At 47.8% G+C, this 19,001-nt stretch overlaps 1 protein-coding gene and 1 long non-coding RNA gene across 15 annotated transcripts in view; one reads left to right on the plus strand and one right to left on the minus strand.

The window, feature by feature from the left end:
- The window catches only part of ARHGAP32 (Rho GTPase activating protein 32), a 472,553-nt gene that overhangs the window by 445,451 nt on the left and 8,101 nt on the right, over positions 1-19,001 (plus strand). For 13 of the 14 annotated variants that reach the window (XM_075909245.2, XM_075909242.2, XM_075909249.2 and 10 more), the window contains 6 exons: positions 814-959; positions 10,856-11,057; positions 11,947-12,092; positions 13,480-13,554; positions 16,373-17,215; positions 17,849-18,798. In XM_075909245.2, coding sequence (XP_075765360.2) covers positions 814-959; positions 10,856-11,057; positions 11,947-12,092; positions 13,480-13,554; positions 16,373-17,215; positions 17,849-18,798 — 2,362 coding nt within the window. The remainder of the gene's footprint in view (positions 1-813; positions 960-10,855; positions 11,058-11,946; positions 12,093-13,479; positions 13,555-16,372; positions 17,216-17,848; positions 18,799-19,001) is intronic. The other variant, XM_075909239.2, reaches the window with a different exon arrangement.
- Positions 6,314-10,480, minus strand: LOC149521702 (uncharacterized). Its single transcript, XR_016347855.1, has 3 exons — positions 10,380-10,480; positions 9,850-9,928; positions 6,314-6,403 (listed from the first exon to the last, which is right to left on the minus strand). It is a non-coding gene; the product is annotated as an uncharacterized LOC149521702 (long non-coding RNA).

Here is a 19,001-nt window from a genome sequence, read left to right on the forward strand (position 1 = left end):
TAAACCCTGTATATCATGGAAACCACTTCAAGCCACGGCTTGAGGCTGATTTTGAATGGCGGGGTCCTTGCTGAGCAGGCCTAGTTGCAGATTTTCCTGGTTACTAGGGAAAAAGTCATTTAAAGGGCTACTGTGAACCTGTTCATGTAGTTGTTTTAAGTTCAAGACATATGGAAGGAAGGGCAAAAAATAGGCACGCCTCCCACACGCAACTCTGTCGCTACCTCAGTTTGGACCCGCAACAGCTGCTCCTCCCTCCTCTGGGGAGACACCGCTCCTAGGGATGTCAGCAGGAGTCCTCTCCAGGCTGAAGTCATCGCAGCACCATTTCCTGTGTGATGTAAGGGAAAACTAAGAATTTGGCCCTTAAAGTGCTATGTGGGCCCATTCTGGAGCCCAGCCTAAATGGTTATATAGCTGGTCAGCAGCACAAGTCACTATGGGTGTGTCTAGACTACAGGGTTTTGTTGACAAAACTATACCTGCATCTACACTACCGCCAAGTTTTGTCGACAGCGGTAAACCTCATTCTACGAGGAATAACGCCTTTTGTCGACAGAGTTCTGTCGACAGAGGGCGTTATTGCATCTACACTGTCCTTTGTGTCTACAGTCTCATGTCGACAAAGTAGCTTGCTTTGTCGACAGAACCGGATGTAGTCTAGACGCTCTTTGTCGACAGAGAGTATCTGTCGACACAGCCTCTGTCAACAAAAGCCTGTAGTCTAGACGTACTCCTAGTGCAGTGACCCCGTATCCAATTGCAATCTCTCCTCGTTAACATAGAAGTTTAATCTGACATTCTCGTCCTTAGGTCGAAGCAGATAGAGTCTGCCTGTTTCAGTGGAACAGCTGCCTTCATGGAGGTCCGAATCCAGTCGGTGGTGGTGGAATTCATCCTGAATCATGTTGATGTCCTCTTCAGCTCCAAACTCAGCTCAGTCATACGAGACGGGGCAGGTATGTACATTCCTAAAAGGAGGGGTTAAAAGTGCCACAGTTAGGGCAGACTTTTAGCACAAACTCTAGCCTCTCCAATAGACATTTGGAACAGCGTTTACAGTTTAAAAAAAAAGGCCAGTATGCTGTCATAACAGGGTTGCATGCGATTTTCTACACCGCTCTAAACACTTTAGCTCTGTTGTAACAAGTGCCTCTGCAAGGAAAGTTGACCTACAGAGTTGGAGCCAGCTAATAAGCCCCACGCAGGGGCAGGGCTGTTGCAGCCTCCGCTTCCCTGGCGGTAGAAGCTCCCTGGTGGGGCCAGGGAGCACACCTCTCCCATGGCTAGATGCACATCTCCAGCAACAGCAGGGCCTGCTGCGGCTGGGGGACAGGCACGTCCTCTGGCCCCAGCGGCAGGGCTAGATTAAGAAAGGGGCATTAGGGTCTGCAGCCCTGTGCCAAGTGGGAGGGGGGAGGGGCTCATTAACATGGAATCCTGGGCTGCAGCCCCTAAAGCTCTTGTGCTGTGGGCCAGTCCTTCATGGCATGGGGAGGCAGCTCCACGCGCTGCTGTCTCTTTTCTACTGCCTGGAGCCATGTCACCATGAGCTCTGGGAAGCTCTGCCCTCACCTGGAGGCTCCCCATAGCTCCCATTGGCTGGGAATCATCACCTGCAGATGAGCAGGCCACACCCACCCACCTGTTCTCCACTGTCACAAAATGGGCTTGCCCCTGGTAAGTGCCCCCAGGCCCACACCGATACAGAGGTGATGTCATATTAGTGCATGTAACAAAATGCATTCCACACTTGGACCTAATAAATTAGAGGGAACACTGGCTGTAGCCTTGGAAGAAATGGGAAAAACCCCACAACTACAGCAGTAATACAGTGCAGCTCTTAATGTATTATGCTCCACCCCAGTATTAGTTAGGAATGATTCAAATCATACAAACTAGTTGCAAGCATGTTTTCACATTTTTAAGTCATTCCCATTTCAGATGTTTAGAGATAGCTCTTCCTTCCCATACTCTGAGCTAGAACCATGGGAAAAGGAGTCAAAGAAAACCAGCCATGAGAAAGAAAACTGTCACCTATCTGTGTGGTTTTAAACCGTCCTATAGGATAATTGAAAATATCCAAGTCATAGAATTCAGAGATGGTTTAAAAGCATCTAGAGTAACTGAGACAAGATCCAAACAGTTTCCAGTGTTTGTTCATTCTCTCTCATTCTCGTTCTCTCTCTCTTGTTCTTTCTTGTTCTCTCATTCTCTCTCCTCTTTCTCTCTTGTTCCTCTCATTCTTGCTAGCTCGCTCATTCATTCTCATTCTCTCCCGTTCTCTTTTGTTCTCTCATTCTCTTTCCCTGGTTCTCTTGTTTGTTTGTCTCTCTCATTCTTTCTCTCTCATTCTCTTATTCTCCCTTATTCTTGTCCTCTCTGTCTCACTCTGTCATTCTTGTTCATTCTCCATCATTTTCATTCTCTTTTCTTCTCTATCATTCTCCTTCTTGCTCTCTCGTTCTCTCTCTAATTCTCACTCTCTCATTCTTTCCCATTCTCCCTCATTGCCTTTTTCGCATTCTTCTTCACACTATTGTTCTCACTCACTCTCTCATTCCCTCATTCTCTCCATCTCTCTTGTTCCCTCATTCTCTCTCACTTGTTCTCTCTTGTTCTTTCATTCTCATTCTATCATTCTTATTCTTTCCCGTTCTCTCTTTCTCTTTCATTGTCTCATTCTCTTATTCCCTTGTTCTCTGTTGATCTTTCTCCCTGTCTCTCTCTTTCATTCTCTCTCCTGCATTCTCATCTTTCTCTTGTTCTCTTTCATTCTCACTCTTTTGCTCTCATTCTTTCTCTCGCTCTCTCTCCCTTTCGTTTTGTCTTTCCCATTCTTTCTCTCTCTCGTTGTCTTTCTTTCATTCTCTCTCTTTCCTGTTCTGTCTCTCTGGTTCTCTCTTTCCCTCGTTCTCTCTTGTTCATTCACTCTCTTGTTCATTTTCTCTTTCTCGTTCTGTCCCTTGTTTCTTCATTCTTTCTTGTGTTATCTCGTTGTCTTTCTCTTTTTCTCTCTGTCTTGTTCTCTCTCTCATGTTCTCTCTTGTTCCCTCATCTCACTCTATTTTCTCTTTTATTCTCTCTTTCTTGTTTTCTCATTCTCACTCCTGTTGTCTCCCTCGTTCTCCTCTCTTGTTCTCATTCACAAATTGTCTCGTACTCTCTTTCTCTTCCTTTCTATTGTTATCATTCTCTCTATCATTCTCATGCTCTCACTCTTTCTTTCTCATTCTCTTTCTGTCCCATACTCTTTCTCGCTCTCTCTCTGGTTGAAAGAGAACAAGAGACAACAAAAGAGGGAGAGGGAACACAAGAACGAGAAATAACGAGACAGAGAACAAGGGATAGAGAATGAGAGAACGAAAAAGAACAGAGGAGAGAATGAGAACATGAGAGAGAGAGAGAGAGTGAACGAAAGAGAACAAAAAGACAAGAGAATGAGAGTACGAATGAGAGACCGAGAGCACGAGAACGAGGGGGAGAGAGAGAAAAGAGAATGAGAGAATTAAAGAGAAGAAAAGAGAGCAAGGGAGAAAACAAGAACATGAGAGAACAGGAATGAGAGAATGAGCGAGAGAGAACAAAAGAGAACGAGAGAGAGAACTAGAATAAAGGTATGTCTATACTACAGCGTTATTTCGAAATATCTAATTTTGAAATAGTTATTTTGAAATATCTTATTTCGAAATAACGTGTCTACACACAAAATGCATTTTGAAATAGCTGTTTGCTATTTTGAAATAGCACGACCACACTGATTAGATGCTGAATCGCATTTAAGGCCAGCCGGAACTGGTTCCGGCAGGGCATCAGGTCAGAAGTTACCTTGTGGCCAGGGCAGCCAGCAGGGTACCCTGGGAAGGGCTGGAGGCCCCTTATTTCGAAATAAGAGTCTACACAGTGCTTATTTCAAAATAGCAATTTCGAAATTGGCACTATTTCTCGTGGAATGAGGATTACCAATTTCGAAATCAGCCCTCCGCTATTTTGAATTAATTTTGAGATAGCAGTTGCTTGTGTAGACACTAGGAAAGTTATCTCAAAATAACAGCTGTTATTTCGAAATAACTTGCTGTGTAGACATACCCTCAGAGATAATGAAAGAACAAGAATGGGAGAGCAAGAGAGAATGAGAACCAGAGAACATGAGCATGAACAAAAGAGAATGAACACACGAGAACGAGAGAGAAGGAGAACAAGGAAAAGAGAATGAGAGAGGGAGAACAAAAGAGAACGAGAGAGCAAACGAGCGAATGAGAGCGCATGTGAGAATGAGAACGAGGGAGAGGCGAACGAATGACAGAACATAGATGAGAATGAGAGAGGAGAACATGAGAGAACTAGAGAGAGATTGAGGGACAGAGAGTGAGAGAGAATAAGCGAGGGAGAGAGCGCAAAAGAGAACGAACGAGAGCACAAGAGACAACAAGGGAGAACAGAAGAACAAGAGAGCGAGCGAAAGAGGGAGAGAGTGAGGGAGAGAGCACGAGGGAATGGGAACAAGAGAGGGAGAGGGAACTAATGAGAGAGAGAGGGAGACAGAGAAAGACAAGCAACAAGAGAGAATGAATGAGAGAGAGAACGCGCAAGAGAGAACACGAGACAACAAGAGAGAGACAATGAGGGAGAACGAGTGAGAGAGAGACAAGTTCTTCTTCGAGTAGTGTCCCCGTGGGTGCTCCACTCTAGGTGAAGGGTCGCCCTGAGCCGCAGATCGGAGCTTTTCAAAGCAGTTTTCCCCCTGTTGAGCCACGCATGCCCAGAGGGCGTCTCGAGCCCTTCCCGCCCTCTGCAGCGCGCGGCTCAACCCCCTCCCTTTCAGTTCCTCTTTAACCGCCCTCGTCAGCGGACGGAGCGAGCAGGAGCTCCCTCACAGTCCCTCAGACTGTATTTTCTATTAGTTAGGTTACATAGTTTTTTCCCCTGTTACTCCAAGTTAGTTTCCCTTATTTTTCTCTTTGAAATAATAACAACAAAATATTTTTTTATAAGAAGAACGAAACTGACAACAAAATCCCCCCTCGGGGACTAAAACTCCCTTCAGACCGGAGCCCCGGGTGAACCGGAGCTCTCTCTCTCCTGGCTCCTCAGCCAGAGAAAAACACATAAACCATATGAAAGAAAAAGAAACGAAATACCAACATTTTAAAGAAACAAGCAGCAAGATATGTCTGCCTCCTCAGGCTTTAAAAAATGCGACCAGTGCCGCGAGCCTATGCCGGCTTCTGACGGCCATACGAAATGTATCCGCTGCTTGGGGGAAGCTCACTCGCCCCGCAGCTGCACACACTGTGCTTCCCTCACGGCGAGAGCTAGAAAAGATAGAGAGCTCCGCCTGAGGATGATTTTATTTGATAAGACTCTGCAGCCTTCAGAGCAGGGGGAACTGCAGCATGAAACTCCCCTGCCAACGAAACTTACAAGGCAGAGAGCCTCACCATCTCGCTCTCTCCCGCCTTCTTCCTCTCCCAAAACCCAGGGAGAGGGGCAAAGAAACCCGGGGACCCCTGCTAATAAGGCAGAGGGAAAATCCTCCCGGTCTACATCAGCGCCGGTGCGCGCTGCTTCTGAGCCCTCCCGGGAACGCACTGGGAAACCCGGGCGAAAAGAAAAGCCGCCGCCGCTTCAAACCGCGGCGCCGCTGCAAGCCCCGGCACCGCGAAAAACCCCGGTGCCGCTTAAAGGAACGGCACCGCTAAAACAACCCGCACCGCAACATAGCATGTCTAATACACAGCCCGCCACAAACCAGAGCTCGGCACCGGCACCGGCACCGGCAACAGACAATGAGAGGCTTCTTCGAGAGTCTGCTGCAGAGCTCTCTAAGACTCCGTCTGACTCTCACAGCAGGCAGCAGCAGCCCTGCCCCCCTCCCATTGACTGCTCACCAGGGACATCCCTTGCAAGGCATTCCCCTGCCAGATCTGTGTCCCCAGTGTCCTTTCATGGCGCTCCCTTTCTAGAGGATGACCGCCATACGACATATTCTTCGCGACAGACGTCGCCAAGGGGGTCTCGTTCCTATTATCAGAGGGCTGGACCGCAACAAAACCCATGGCACCCCTACTGGTCTTACCCGCCCCCACCTTATCCACCCCAATGGGGGCCCTGGGACCAATGGGACCCGTACAGACGCCGGTCCTCAGTCCACTCCACACCATCTCGGAGAGGTCTGCCTCATCCACAGCCCCTACCCCCTGCATCACACACAGAGCAGGAAGAGGAGGAGGAGCGCTTTTCGGATAATGAATCCGACATTCAATCTATAAACGTCACTCACCCAGATGACCTGACTGCCCAACAGGATGATGCAGTGATACCATCAGATACCGTAGCGATGGATGACCTTAAACAGTTCCAGGAGCTATTTAAGCGAGTAGCAACAAGTCAGCATGTCTCCCTACAAGAAGTACAAAAGAAACAACATCACTTATTAAAGAACCTGCATCCTACGCTGCATAGTAAAATTGCCCTGCCGATTGATGAGGCAATCATGGAAACATCTGAAGATCTGTGGAAGACACCAGCATCCATCCAACCGACTAACAAAAAGATTGATAGGAAATATTTTGTTCCACCGAAAGACAATGACTTCCTCTTTACGCATCCACAAGCAAACTCCTTAGTGGTTGAATCTGCACAGCAAAGAGCGAAGATACCGCAATACAAGAATGGCAGCACCGACAAAGAACATAGAAAGCTAGACTTCTTTGGAAAGAAAATATATTCCTCTTCTACGCTTCAACTAAGAATATCAAATTATTCTGCCCTCTTAGCGAATCACGACTTTGATAATTATTCGAAGCTCGGAGAACTGATACCACATCTCCCTGAGTCCAAAAGAGCCATCTTGAAAGCAATAGTCCACGAAGGCCACACCATCGCTCGCACTGCCCTCCAGACGGCAATGGACGTTGCTGACACAGCAGCTAGAGCTACAGCCACTGCGATAGTCATGCGCAGAACTTCCTGGCTACAATCATCTGGAGTTCCCCGAGAACTTCAGCCAAAAGTAGAAGACTTGCCATTTGATAAACAAAAATTATTTGCAGCCTCTACAGATGAAATGCTACATAATAGTAAGAACTCGAAAACCACACTTCGCACACTAGGCATGTATACACCGCCCTTCAAACGCAGGCGATACACCCCATATAATACGTACAATCGTTATAGATATGGGCAATACAACCGGCCACAGAGACCCTATGAGGACACTAGGCCAAGGCAACGACCTCAGAGAAGACGACCTAATCAAGGTCGCCCACCAACTACCCAGTCCTCCAAACAGCAAATTTGAAGTCGTGGTCGAGGGTCTGCACTACCTCCCTCACGATCTAGCAATAACACAACATGGCTGCCTATTTACCCACCGTTTGCGGCCGTTCCTCCCACAATGGGAATCCATAACATCGGACCGCTGGGTTCTAGAAATAATTCGAGTAGGATACACTATCCCATTTACCACTACCCCACCTACCCTTCCCCCTACCCCGTCCCTTTTCAGGGACCCCTCTCACGGCACTCTACTAAAACAAGAGATCGACCGCCTCCTTTCTATCGGAGCCATAGAAAAAGTACCAGTAGAGTTCCACGGGAAAGGGTTTTACTCGAACTATTTCTTGATCGAGAAAAAAACGGGAGGCTGGAGGCCAATATTAGACCTCCGCAAACTGAACAGGTTTCTCAAGAAACAACGCTTCAAAATGGTCACACTTACAACAATCATTCCTGCGCTAGATCAAGGGGACTGGTTCGCAGCCCTCGACCTACAAGATGCGTATTTCCATATAACTATCCATCCCGCCCACAGACGCTATCTACGCTTTACTCTCGGCCAGGATCATTTCCAATACAATGTCCTCCCCTTCGGCCTCTCGTCAGCTCCAAGGGTATTTTCAAAGGTACTAGCAGTCGTCGCTGCATACCTCAGACGCCACAATGTCATCATATTCCCCTACCTAGACGACTGCCTTTTGAAGGGCTCAACACAGGACGAAACTGCCTCCATGATAAGTACGACCACATCACTCCTCAATCGTCTAGGCCTTCTACTCAACGAAAGCAAATCAACACTGCACCCAGTTCAAAATATAGAATTCATTGGGGCGCGCCTGGACTCAATTACAGCCCGAGCATACCTACCTCGGCAACGTTTCATAACGATACAAGAAATTATAAGTGTAATGCTTACAACTCCTACCACTACAGCTCTTACTTGCCTCCAACTAATGGGCCACATGGCTTCCACCACCTACGTTGTCCACCATGCTCGTCTGCATTTCCGATGCTTCCAACTCTGGATAGCAAGTGTATACATACCGTCACGACACTCCCTCAACAAGACGGTGACTATTCCACCAAACGTCCTTGCTTCCTTACGGTGGTGGACGATACCGAACAACCTTCTCACAGGTGTTCCATTCCAACAGAGCGAACCCACTGTACAGATTACTACAGATGCTTCCCTCCTTGGCTGGGGAGCACATATGAACGACCAAGCCGTTCAGGGAAGGTGGTCCCCATCCGAGGCACGACTACACATCAATCTCCTCGAACTGCGAGCAGTAAGGAATGCCTGTGCACACTTCGCCCCCGACATTGCCAATCAGACGGTCCGCATTCTAACGGACAACATCTGCACGATGTTCTATATAAACAAGCAAGGCGGAGCCCGCTCCCGCTCCCTCTGTGCAGAGGCTATCCGCCTGTGGAACTCATGCATCCGCAAACAGATCACCCTGGTAGCATCCTACCTGCCCGGGGTGAACAACACCAGAGCAGATTCACTCAGTCGCAACTTCACCTCAGATCACGAGTGGGAGTTACACACGGAGGTCGCAAACTCAATCTTCAACCATTGGGGATGGCCATCCATAGACCTTTTTGCATCTACCCAGAATGCCAAATGCCCCCAATTCTGCTCACGCGCAGGTCTTGGCAAACATTCCCTAGGGGATGCCTTTCTAATCAAATGGACAGCCCCCCTTCACTATGCCTTCCCCCCCATACCGTTAATCCCGAAAACCTTACGCAAGATCTGCAGAGACGGAGCCCTAGTCATCCTGATAGCCCCGTCGTGGGCCCGCCAAACTTGGTACCCGTACCTGTACAGGCTAGCAGTTCACCCTCCTTACCCGCTACCTCACCGGGCAGACCTAATATCTCAGAACAATGGAGCGATACTGCATCCACAGCTCCACACCCTACACCTCCAGGCTTGGCTACTCTCTGGTTCTCGGAGATAGAAAATCACTGTTCCCAACAAGTGAAAGATATCCTCCTCCACAGTAGGAGACAGTCCACTCGAAAAACTTACCTACAGAAATGGACTCGATTTTCCCTCTGGTGCCAGCGAACCAGGATAGAACCCCGTGATGCACCATTACATATGATTTTGGACTACATTCTAGACCTTAAAATATCAGGACTCTCAATTTCTTCTTTAAGAGTACATCTTTCTGCAATAACAGCGTTCCATACTTCCATTGATGGATTCTCCATATTTGCCCATCCTATCACTAAAAGATTCCTTAAAGGGCTCCACAACGTATACCCACCCCATAAGGCACCACCCCCCTTATGGGACCTAAATCTTGTTCTCCACCAACTTACTGGACCTCCTTTCGAGCCTCTGGCTACAGTACCACTCCCATTTCTCTTTATGAAAGTCTGTTTCTTATTGGCTATCACGTCTGTTAGACGGGTGAGTGAAATTGGGGCATTAATGGCAGTACCCCCCTACACAGTTTTTACGAAGGATAGGGTCATACTTAGACCTCATCCAACATTTCTGCCAAAGGTCTGTACAGAATTCCATGTAAATGAACCTATCGTACTACCTACCTTTTTTCCGAAACCGCATGCATCACAGAAGGACGCCACTCTGCATACCCTGGACATTCGGAGGGCTCTTGCCTTCTTCCTGGAAAGAACAAAACCATTTCGTAAATCCGAAAGACTTTTTATATCAATCGCTGAGCGTTCTAAGGGAACACCCCTGTCATCACAACGAATCTCAAAATGGATCTCCACATGCATAGTCAAATGTCATACTTTGGGCAATAAACCACTACCGTGCCCCCCAAGAGCGCATTCCACTCGAGCCACGGCCGCTTCTACAGCCTTTTTGAACAATGTCCCCTTAAGGGATATTTACCGAGCAGCAACGTGGTCTTCAGATCACACGTTTGCCAGACATTATGCAATCCTACCGCAACTTACACAGGACTCAGCAGTAGCAACAGCGGTGCTCTCTACCACCGCTAAACATTGACTCCGGCTCCCTCCAGCCATATATTGAACACTGCTTTGTAGTCACCTAGAGTGGAGCACCCACGGGGACACTACTCGAAGAAGAAAAGGGAGTTACTCACCTCGTGCAGTAACGAGTGTTCTTCGAGATGTGTGTCCCCGTGGGTGCTCCACGACCCTCCCTTCCTCCCCTCTGCACGGAGTCTAAACTACTCGGGCGGAGACGAGGAACTGAAAGGGAGGGGGTTGAGCCGCGCGCTGCAGAGGGCGGGAAGGGCTCGAGACGCCCTCTGGGCATGCGTGGCTCAACAGGGGGAAAACTGCTTTGAAAAGCTCCGATCTGCGGCTCAGGGCGACCCTTCACCTAGAGTGGAGCACCCACGGGGACACACATCTCGAAGAACACTCGTTACTGCACGAGGTGAGTAACTCCCTTTTCTCTCTCTCTCTCACACGCACATGCGCTCACACGCACGGAACCATAGTGGCCTTTTCTTAGCTTTCCAAGGGCTCAGGAAATGTGACAGTCTAATTTGGGTTTTATTTTTCCTTCTGCTCCTTTCTGATTCTCCTCTTAGTCTCTGGTTTTCATTTGCAGGTCACACTTCCTTATCACGCCCGAAGTCGCTGCTGGTGTCTTCTCCCTCAACTAAGCTGCTCACCCTGGAGGAGGCACAAGCCAGGACACAAGCCCAGATCAACTCCCCTATCGTGGCAGACAGTAAATACATTGAAGTGGGAGAAGGCCCTGCGGCATTACAGGGGAAATTCCACACTGTCATAGACTTTCCATCTGAAAGGTAGAGGCTTTTATTTTCCAGCACCCTCTGGTTCCACAGGCTTTTAAAGATTTTAAAGTCCTCTGATCTCTCCAGGACTCACTCACAATACAGGATTGTAGCCAGTGAGGACTGGGTTGTTCTGTATCCAAGACACATCTGGCTCATGTTTGAGGGCAAATGCAACTCTTTCCCCCCAGAGATTCGTGTGCACGCGCACATGTCCACAGAGACTTCAGGGATGCAGTCTGTGGTCAAGTTGTTTTTGTAGTGCACATGAAATTGTCTCGAATCTCTTACCTGTATATGTTTAGATTACAATTACAATGGAGGGAACAGGTACGTTAGTCTATAAAATAAGAGGTATTTTTGGTTCAGACTGAGTGCGCTGTTCATGCCTGGAAGCTTAAAAATTTCACCTGCTCTGCTGCAAGAAGGAAATTAATGTTCTTTGTACTTTGCTCAGTGTTGTTAAATGGAGTTGACCCCACAAGTTTCAGGAGTGGACCGTCTCAGTCTAGGAAAGAGAAGGGGGGGAGGTTGATAGCAGCCTTCCACTATTTGTAGGGGGGGGTCCAAAGAGGATGGAAAGAGGCTGTTCTCAGTGGTGGCAGAAGGAGGAGCAATGGTCTTACGTTACAGTGGAGAAGGTCTAGGTTGGATATTAGGAAAAACTATTTCACTAGGAGGGTGGTGAAGCACTGGGATGGGTTCCCTAGGGAGGGGATAGAATCTCCATCCCTAGAGGTTTTTAAGTCCCAGCTTGACAAAGCCCTGGCTCCCCCAAAGGTGCATTCACTTGCCATCAAAGCCAGCAGGCCAGATGCAGAGGGAATCGGATCTGGTGGGTAAGACTTAGTAACTGGCTACATTTCCTTACTGCAAACCCCCTTCTGCTTTCTTGCTGCAGAAAAAGAACGTCCAACAAGATGAAGAAATCACCTGTGGGCAGCTGGCGCTCCTTTTTCAACCTGGGAAAATCCTCTTCTGTCTCCAAGCGGAAACTGCAGCGCAACCCAAGTGAGCCCTCCGAAATGAAAGCCATAGCACTGGCAGGTGAGGAGAGGGCCTTTGTTCCTCTCAACAAGGGTGCTGCTGGGAAAATTACCCACACTTGTCAAGCCTCTCTGTACCCCTCCAGTGCTTCACCCATGAGAGAAGTTTTGAGTCTGCTACAGCCTCTCATTAACGGACCCTGAGTTATTTAGCTGAGGAATTAGGAGGTTCGCACCTTTAGATCTAAACTGCAGGTTCAGTCTTCACCTAGGTGTAATATTCAGGACTGACAGATCAGTGCTCACGGGAACATTAGTATCTTGGTATAGCACTTATGCCAGAATTAAAAGCATGTTCTGGTTTAGCTTCTGTCTCTTTGGAAGCAGCAAAAGGGCCCTCATTCCAAAAGAAGAAAATCCACACCGGGAGTTTATACTACTATTGTTATAGCAGTACAGCTATGCCCATAAACTTCCCCTTGTATTGCTAAGGCTACATGTAATGTTATGTGCCTCTCCCTTACCCACAACCTCTAGTAGCTCTCTCAAACCTATGGAACACTAGCAGGTGGTATTTTAAGAGAATCTGAATCATTTGCTGTTTTCCTTAGTATAAAATGAAATGAGAGGGAGGAATTCGGAAGTCCCAACTCGGATGTATTGGGGAGCCCGTGCATATTTTATGGCACAATGCATTCAAAAGTATCCGCAGACTTCCCCAGTACCAGTGTTAAAGTTGATGCTTATTCTGTGCCCACAAAATACGCATTCTCCTCTCCCTTTGCATTGTGCTGCCCTCTGACTACAATCTTAAAAACCCAGGGGCATCCTTTGGATACATAGAGGTTGCCATGCCTCTCTCCAGCTGCTAGAGGGTGGAAGTGGGCCTTCAATGAGCCTTTTACTGTAATGGCTCATGGAGCCACTGAGAGATGGTGATAATTAGAGTAGCCCTCAGACTACTATGAACTACACTGGTGGCTCAGCGTGATACGTTGTCATTGTCAAGGTTGCTCTTAAGGGGATCCTTACCCATTCCTCCCACTTCAGATTCAAGTGAACCGCACCCTCTCTCAAAAAGAATCAGAGCTGAGGAGCTGTGGCCAGTTTACGTCCCAACCCCTCTGTCTGCAGAGGCTCACAGCTTGTTGTCAGCTTCTCCAGTCGTAGTGGAGGGGGGGGATATTACACCCCCGTACCCTCAGCACCACTCTTAATTCACTGGGCCCATTTTTGATGGAAGACACTCTAGAAATACCCAGTAGTATGCATTGTGGCAAGAGATACAAAGAGCACCGATTGTGATTGGAGCTTTTGGTCGTGTGCATAGGAGAGTAGAAAAGCTGCTTCTATTCAAGCGAGTGGCATGGCTAGTAGAAACCCCTCTGTCTTCATGCCATGTGCCTGTGGCAGATTAGAAAAAGCTTCTTTTGCATTTGGTTCTGTAGGTGGGAGAGGAGACAGCGGGACCCTGCGCTCAGCTAAAAGTGAAGAGTCACTCACCTCCTTGCATGCTGTGGATGGTAAGATGGAAAAACAGCTGGCTCCCAAGGTGTTCAAGGCAGGGTGGCATTTCTATAGACCAGTGACTGTTAACAGCCCTTCATAAAGTAGATGGCAGCATCTAGGACTAAGTCCTATGGCTTCTGTCAAATCTGTTTTATAAATAGCCAACTACTGTCCAAGTTCCTATGGCCAGTGGCTCTCAACTTTTCCAGACTGTACCCCTTTCCGGAGTCTGATTTGACTTGCATGCTCCCAAGTTTCACCTCTCTTTAAACCCACTTGCTTACAAAATCAGACCCAAAATACAAGATGTGTCACAGCCCGTATTGCTTATTTTCTCATCTTTACCATAATTACAAAATACGTTGGACTATGAATATTGCACTTACATTCTGTACATAGTAGGTAGAACAGTATGCAGTCATTGTCGGTATGAAATTTCAGTTTCTACTAACTTTGCTAAAGTGCTTTTTATGTAGCCCGTTTTAAAAGTAGGCAGTTAACTGGATGAGTTGATATACCCCGGAAGTGCTCTGTGTACCCCTGGTTAAGAACAACTATCCTATGAGATGTACTATTCTTTTGGGGAAACTGTGTGGCCTGTGTTGTACCGGAGGTGAATCCAGATGATTATAATGGTCCCTTCTGGCTTTGGAGTCCAAGAATTGATTGCCGAACAGTGTCACATTATGCCAGTGGTTACCTGGGCTGCGGATTGAGAACCACAACATGCCTCCTCCATGCCCTGCACCTCCTGCCCAGAGATCCCCAAACCCAGCTGTAAAGGCATCAGGTTCTGCCACGTGGGCCCCGGCAGCCTTAAGCATATGGCTGCACCACAGCCTTGTGCTAATTGGGCCATGGGTTGAAAACCACTGCATGTGCTCATGTTTCAATTGGGGATGTAAGCGACTAGTCGACTACCCGATAAGTATAAGCTTATCAGATAGTCGAGTACTGACTCATCTCGTCACTTTGCTGCCTCTCTCTGACAGAGGCAGCAAGTGTAGGGAGCAGGAGCTGGCTTAAAAGCCGGTTCCTCCCCAGCATCATCTCCGCAGGGGGCAGGGGCATGGCGGAGACTGGGCACAAGCCGGGAATCAGCCATCCCGGCTCACGCCCTCGTCCCCCCTAAAATTCCATCAATTAGTCAATTAAACACAATTTAACATCCGTAGTTTCAATGTTACCCTTTCTTAGTGCATGTAACTCATAAGCAGTCATGTGCCGACAACTTAATGGTATGTATGGAGTGCCTCTGAGGTCGATGGGAGTTGTTCTTGCTTTTGAAGAGAGGCAGGATTTGGAGTGGAATGTGGCAGAGCAGACTTCTGTGTGATGAGTTTCACGGAACCTCGTTGACACAGATGGTGTCAAAGTCCGGCAGCTTTCATCCTCTAATTCACGGCATTATCAGGGTGTAAGAAAGAAGCCATTAAAGTCAGAGCAGTGTTCAGGTAATTTGCCTGGAACCTGCATCTCCCTAGGAGCAAGGCTAGTCGTCTGCAATTACTGAAATTAGCTCACATTGACTTAACTTTTACTGGAAATGTCTAAGGAACGTCAAACGATCCCGCAGTTGCATAAAGCCTTAACAGTAGAGGTTGGCTCCTTGGGACATTTCTAAGGGTGAAGGAGTGAAGTGAGATCTGGGAAAAACTCAGTGGACATCAATTTGATGAGCACTAAAATCGAGGCTTTATCTACACTAAAATCACTTGGCCAGCATGGGTATCCCTGTATGATACAGCAGCAAAACTCTGCTTCTGCTGACATCACTTACTGCAGCTTCCTTCCTCCTGCGCTCCCCCAGCGGAAGTGCAGTGTTGGCAGTGTACCTGCATCTACACTGCAGGTTTTTGCCAGCACAGTCGTGGGGGTCAAACACAGTGGGGCAAAGTGTGTCGCTTAGCCCACATCTTCCTCTTATTTTTGAAAAGAAAGGAGAGAAAGATATAGAGAGGTTGGTATATAGTAAATAAAATGTATTACTGACCAAGAAATAGCATGGCTAAATTAATCTCAGTTAGAGAAGTGGAAACCAAAACAAACTAGCTAGTAACCAGCTAGTATCTGTCTGGCCTTCGGCAGTAATTCAATTTATTATGCATTTTAAATCTCAGGATATTTTACTGCCACGCCCCACCATAATATCTGAGTGTCAAATGAAGCAAAAAGAAACTGACCCCTAAAAAAATCTCTTAATCTTACATTGAGCTCTTCAGTCAGGGATCCAGACAGTCAGTATTCCTATGCTTAACGGTGGAGATGCCACAGCTCCTTCCTGGCTACAGTTCATTTGTCTTCCCCAGTTAGATAACGGAATAAAAGCATAAATACGTAATGGACTGGATTCCCTTGTGCATTCACATAGTACCATGGACCAATACAGCGCACTTCAGAGATTTTTACCTGCTTTAATTATGCACACCGTACTGTTAAGTTTAACACTCACTTTCATGGTCTCATGGGACTCAGGCTGCATTTATTAGTTAGCTTGGGAACTGTGTTTTTTAAAGTCCTGTTTCAAACTAAATTGATCTAAAAATGATTTGATCCAACCTTCAGGCAAGCTACATTTAAATAGTTTTATCAACTGTTTCTTAGCCTAGCAAGTGGTTTCAAGTACATTCACGTTAGCTGTTCAGACTCCCCTTAAACCATATTGGACTGCTCTGGTTTATTGTTATTTGTATTACTTTAGTGTCAAGAGGCCACAGCTGATGCAGCATTTTAAACCAACTCAGCAAAAACAGGCAATAAATCCTGTCCTCATGTTTTCAGCGCACATTTATCTGGTGCCCTATTAATGCTTATCCGTCTCCTTGTTGCTAGGTGACTCTAAACTGTTCCGGCCCAGAAGACCCAGGTCCAGTAGTGACGCACTGTCTGCTTCCTTCAATGGGGAGCTCCTGGGGACCATGAACCGCTGCAATTCTTATGATAACCTGCCCCATGACCATGAGAGTGATGGAGATGAGGGGCTGATTCATGTTCCTGCCCTCATCTCTCCTAGGTCAGCTGAAGATGTTGACCTGAGCCCACCGGAGATTGGAGTAGCTAGCCTGGATTTTGACCCTATGTCTTTTCAGTGCAGTCCACCCAAGGCAGAGTCGGAATGCCTGGATAGCAGCATCTCCCTGTTGGAGTCCATGGGTTTTAACAAGGACAAGCCAAGCGTAGCTAAGAAGGACTTGGAGTCTGGCAGCCAGAGTCAGACCCCTGGCAGTGCCACAAGCTCTGAACCAGTCTCCCCGATCCAAGAGAAAATGAGCCCCTTTTTCACGCTGGACCTGAGCCCAACTGAGGAGAAGGCATACAAAACACATGCCTTCTCGCCTAAGATGGGGCGAAAGCCAGGCAAGTCTCCGCTGGCTGGAGCAGAGCCAGTCACTTTTACGCCACCCAACCAAGCATCTGAAGGGGTGCCTAGCGCTGCAGGGAGTGCCACGTCTCCAAACTGGAGTAAAAGCATTAGTGTCAACGAAGCCACAAACAGGTCCCCCGCCCAGAGAATGTCCTTGCCCCTGAAAGCCAGCGAGATAGCAGCCAATGAGGAATGCCACCAAGAGGTCCAGACCCAGGTGACGGCTGCCACGCCAGAGTTGCAAGAAGAAGGGGAGCAACCCATGCCAAGCGGTCAGAATAAGACTGTACCTTCCGGACACACTCAGCCAGGTACAGTGCGTTTTCCTCCATTCTTTCTTTAAGGGATCTGCTCCCAGAAACTTCTCTACGTGCCTTTTAGGAGAGGGGAATACGCCTCGATTCCGATCCTGAACAAGAGGGCGGTGCAGGTTGTTAAGATCTCAGTAGACACCTCTCTGCCTTTCCCCTCCATCACACAATTCTTGGATACTTTCCACAATATCTTGTGTACCCCCATTTTTTCCATCCTATCCTAAAATGCAACAGTCTGTAGTGTGTCCTTGCATATCAGTTAACAAGCAAATTGACCACCTAAGACACTCTTAGTGAAAAAAAGCACACCTGCCAACACTTGAAGAAGGGTCTTTTTTCAGCCCCAAAGCATGTGGTCTAAATTGGTTATAAGGGGGTGTCGTTCTCTGCCTTATCCACTTCCTACCTCTCTAGAAATGCAAGAGGAACTTTTAGACAATCACTGGTATGGTTTTCATGCTGAACAGCTGTACTATGCAGCAACGTTTGCATGTGGGACGGAAGATACGGTCTTTCACCTCCAGGAAATGCTACTGTGAAAAGCTGCTATTTTTATAATGGTCTATAAGACTTAGGTCGCTATCCTTACAGAGTAACAAATCTCTCTCTCTCAATTTTCCCCCCCATTAGGAGCAGTTGCCCTCGACTCCCCCCAGGATCCTGTTCCTGTCAGTTCTGTGTCTCTTATCCCTCCTCCTCCTCCGAAAAACGCAGCACGCATGCTGGCCTTAGCGTTAGCTGAGTCTGCACAGCAAGCATCTGCTCAGTCCCAGAAGAAGCCAGGAGATGCTCATTCTGACTGTACAAATTACGGAGAGACGGACACTGGAATTGCTATAGAAAAGCTCCACCTCACTGCTGGGGCTGCCCCAGACAAGCTTCACTTGTATATGGGTGTTTCTGAGAACCAAATCCACTTCCAGAGTGGGGCACCTGGAGATCAGGACCTCGCTAGGATATCTGGGGACCACAACCAGCTACATAGTAGTGCACCTGGAAATTGGGACCAGCCTCATCTGTATACTGGCCTGCCAGGGGACCTGCACAGTGGCACAAAGGTGGACTGGCACCACTCCAACTATCATACTGGAACAGTGGGTGACAAGGACCACTTTCCCTCCCATCCTGGTGGCCCTGGGGACTGGGAGCAGACTCCTCTCTATACGGGTGCTTTACTTAGCCAGGAACCGTCCACAACAGAGGTGCCTATAGACAAGCCCCCCCTCCATACTTGCATATCTATGGATAAGCATCACATCCCTGCAGAGAAGCTTCATCTTCCTTCCAGCATAGCTGATGACAAACTCCAGCTTCCTCCTGTCACTGCCAGGGAGAGAACCACCCTGGCTCCAGTGGCATACTTGACACCTCTCCAGACACCAGCAACGGAGATGAGTCATGGAACAGCAGGCCAGCATACGGCTGCTGAACCAACCTCACAGGCAGATGTTACTGTCACGACTGCTCAGCGCATTCTTATGACCAATTTCCTCGCACCGTCTCAGACACAAGCAGAGCATCAGCCAGCGATGGGACAAGTTCCAGCAGTAGCCATCAAAGGACCAAGTAGTTCCAACCAGGCAAGTGACACGCGCATGCGCACCCCTCTGCACCATTGCATATACATTTGTGCACACACGACCTTTGTGTGTAAGAACAGTAGGGGTGGAATTTTGAGTAGTTTGTATCAGAGGAGCAAGTGAGATGAACTTTCTGCTCCAGATAACCTAAATGCAAAGAAGTGGGAGAGATTCCCAGGAATTACTAGTGTAGGTGTAATAGA

Source organism: Pelodiscus sinensis, chromosome 25, assembly GCF_052426305.1.
Source record: "Pelodiscus sinensis isolate ZL-2025 chromosome 25, ASM5242630v1, whole genome shotgun sequence".
Classification (NCBI taxonomy): Eukaryota; Metazoa; Chordata; order Testudines; family Trionychidae; genus Pelodiscus; species Pelodiscus sinensis.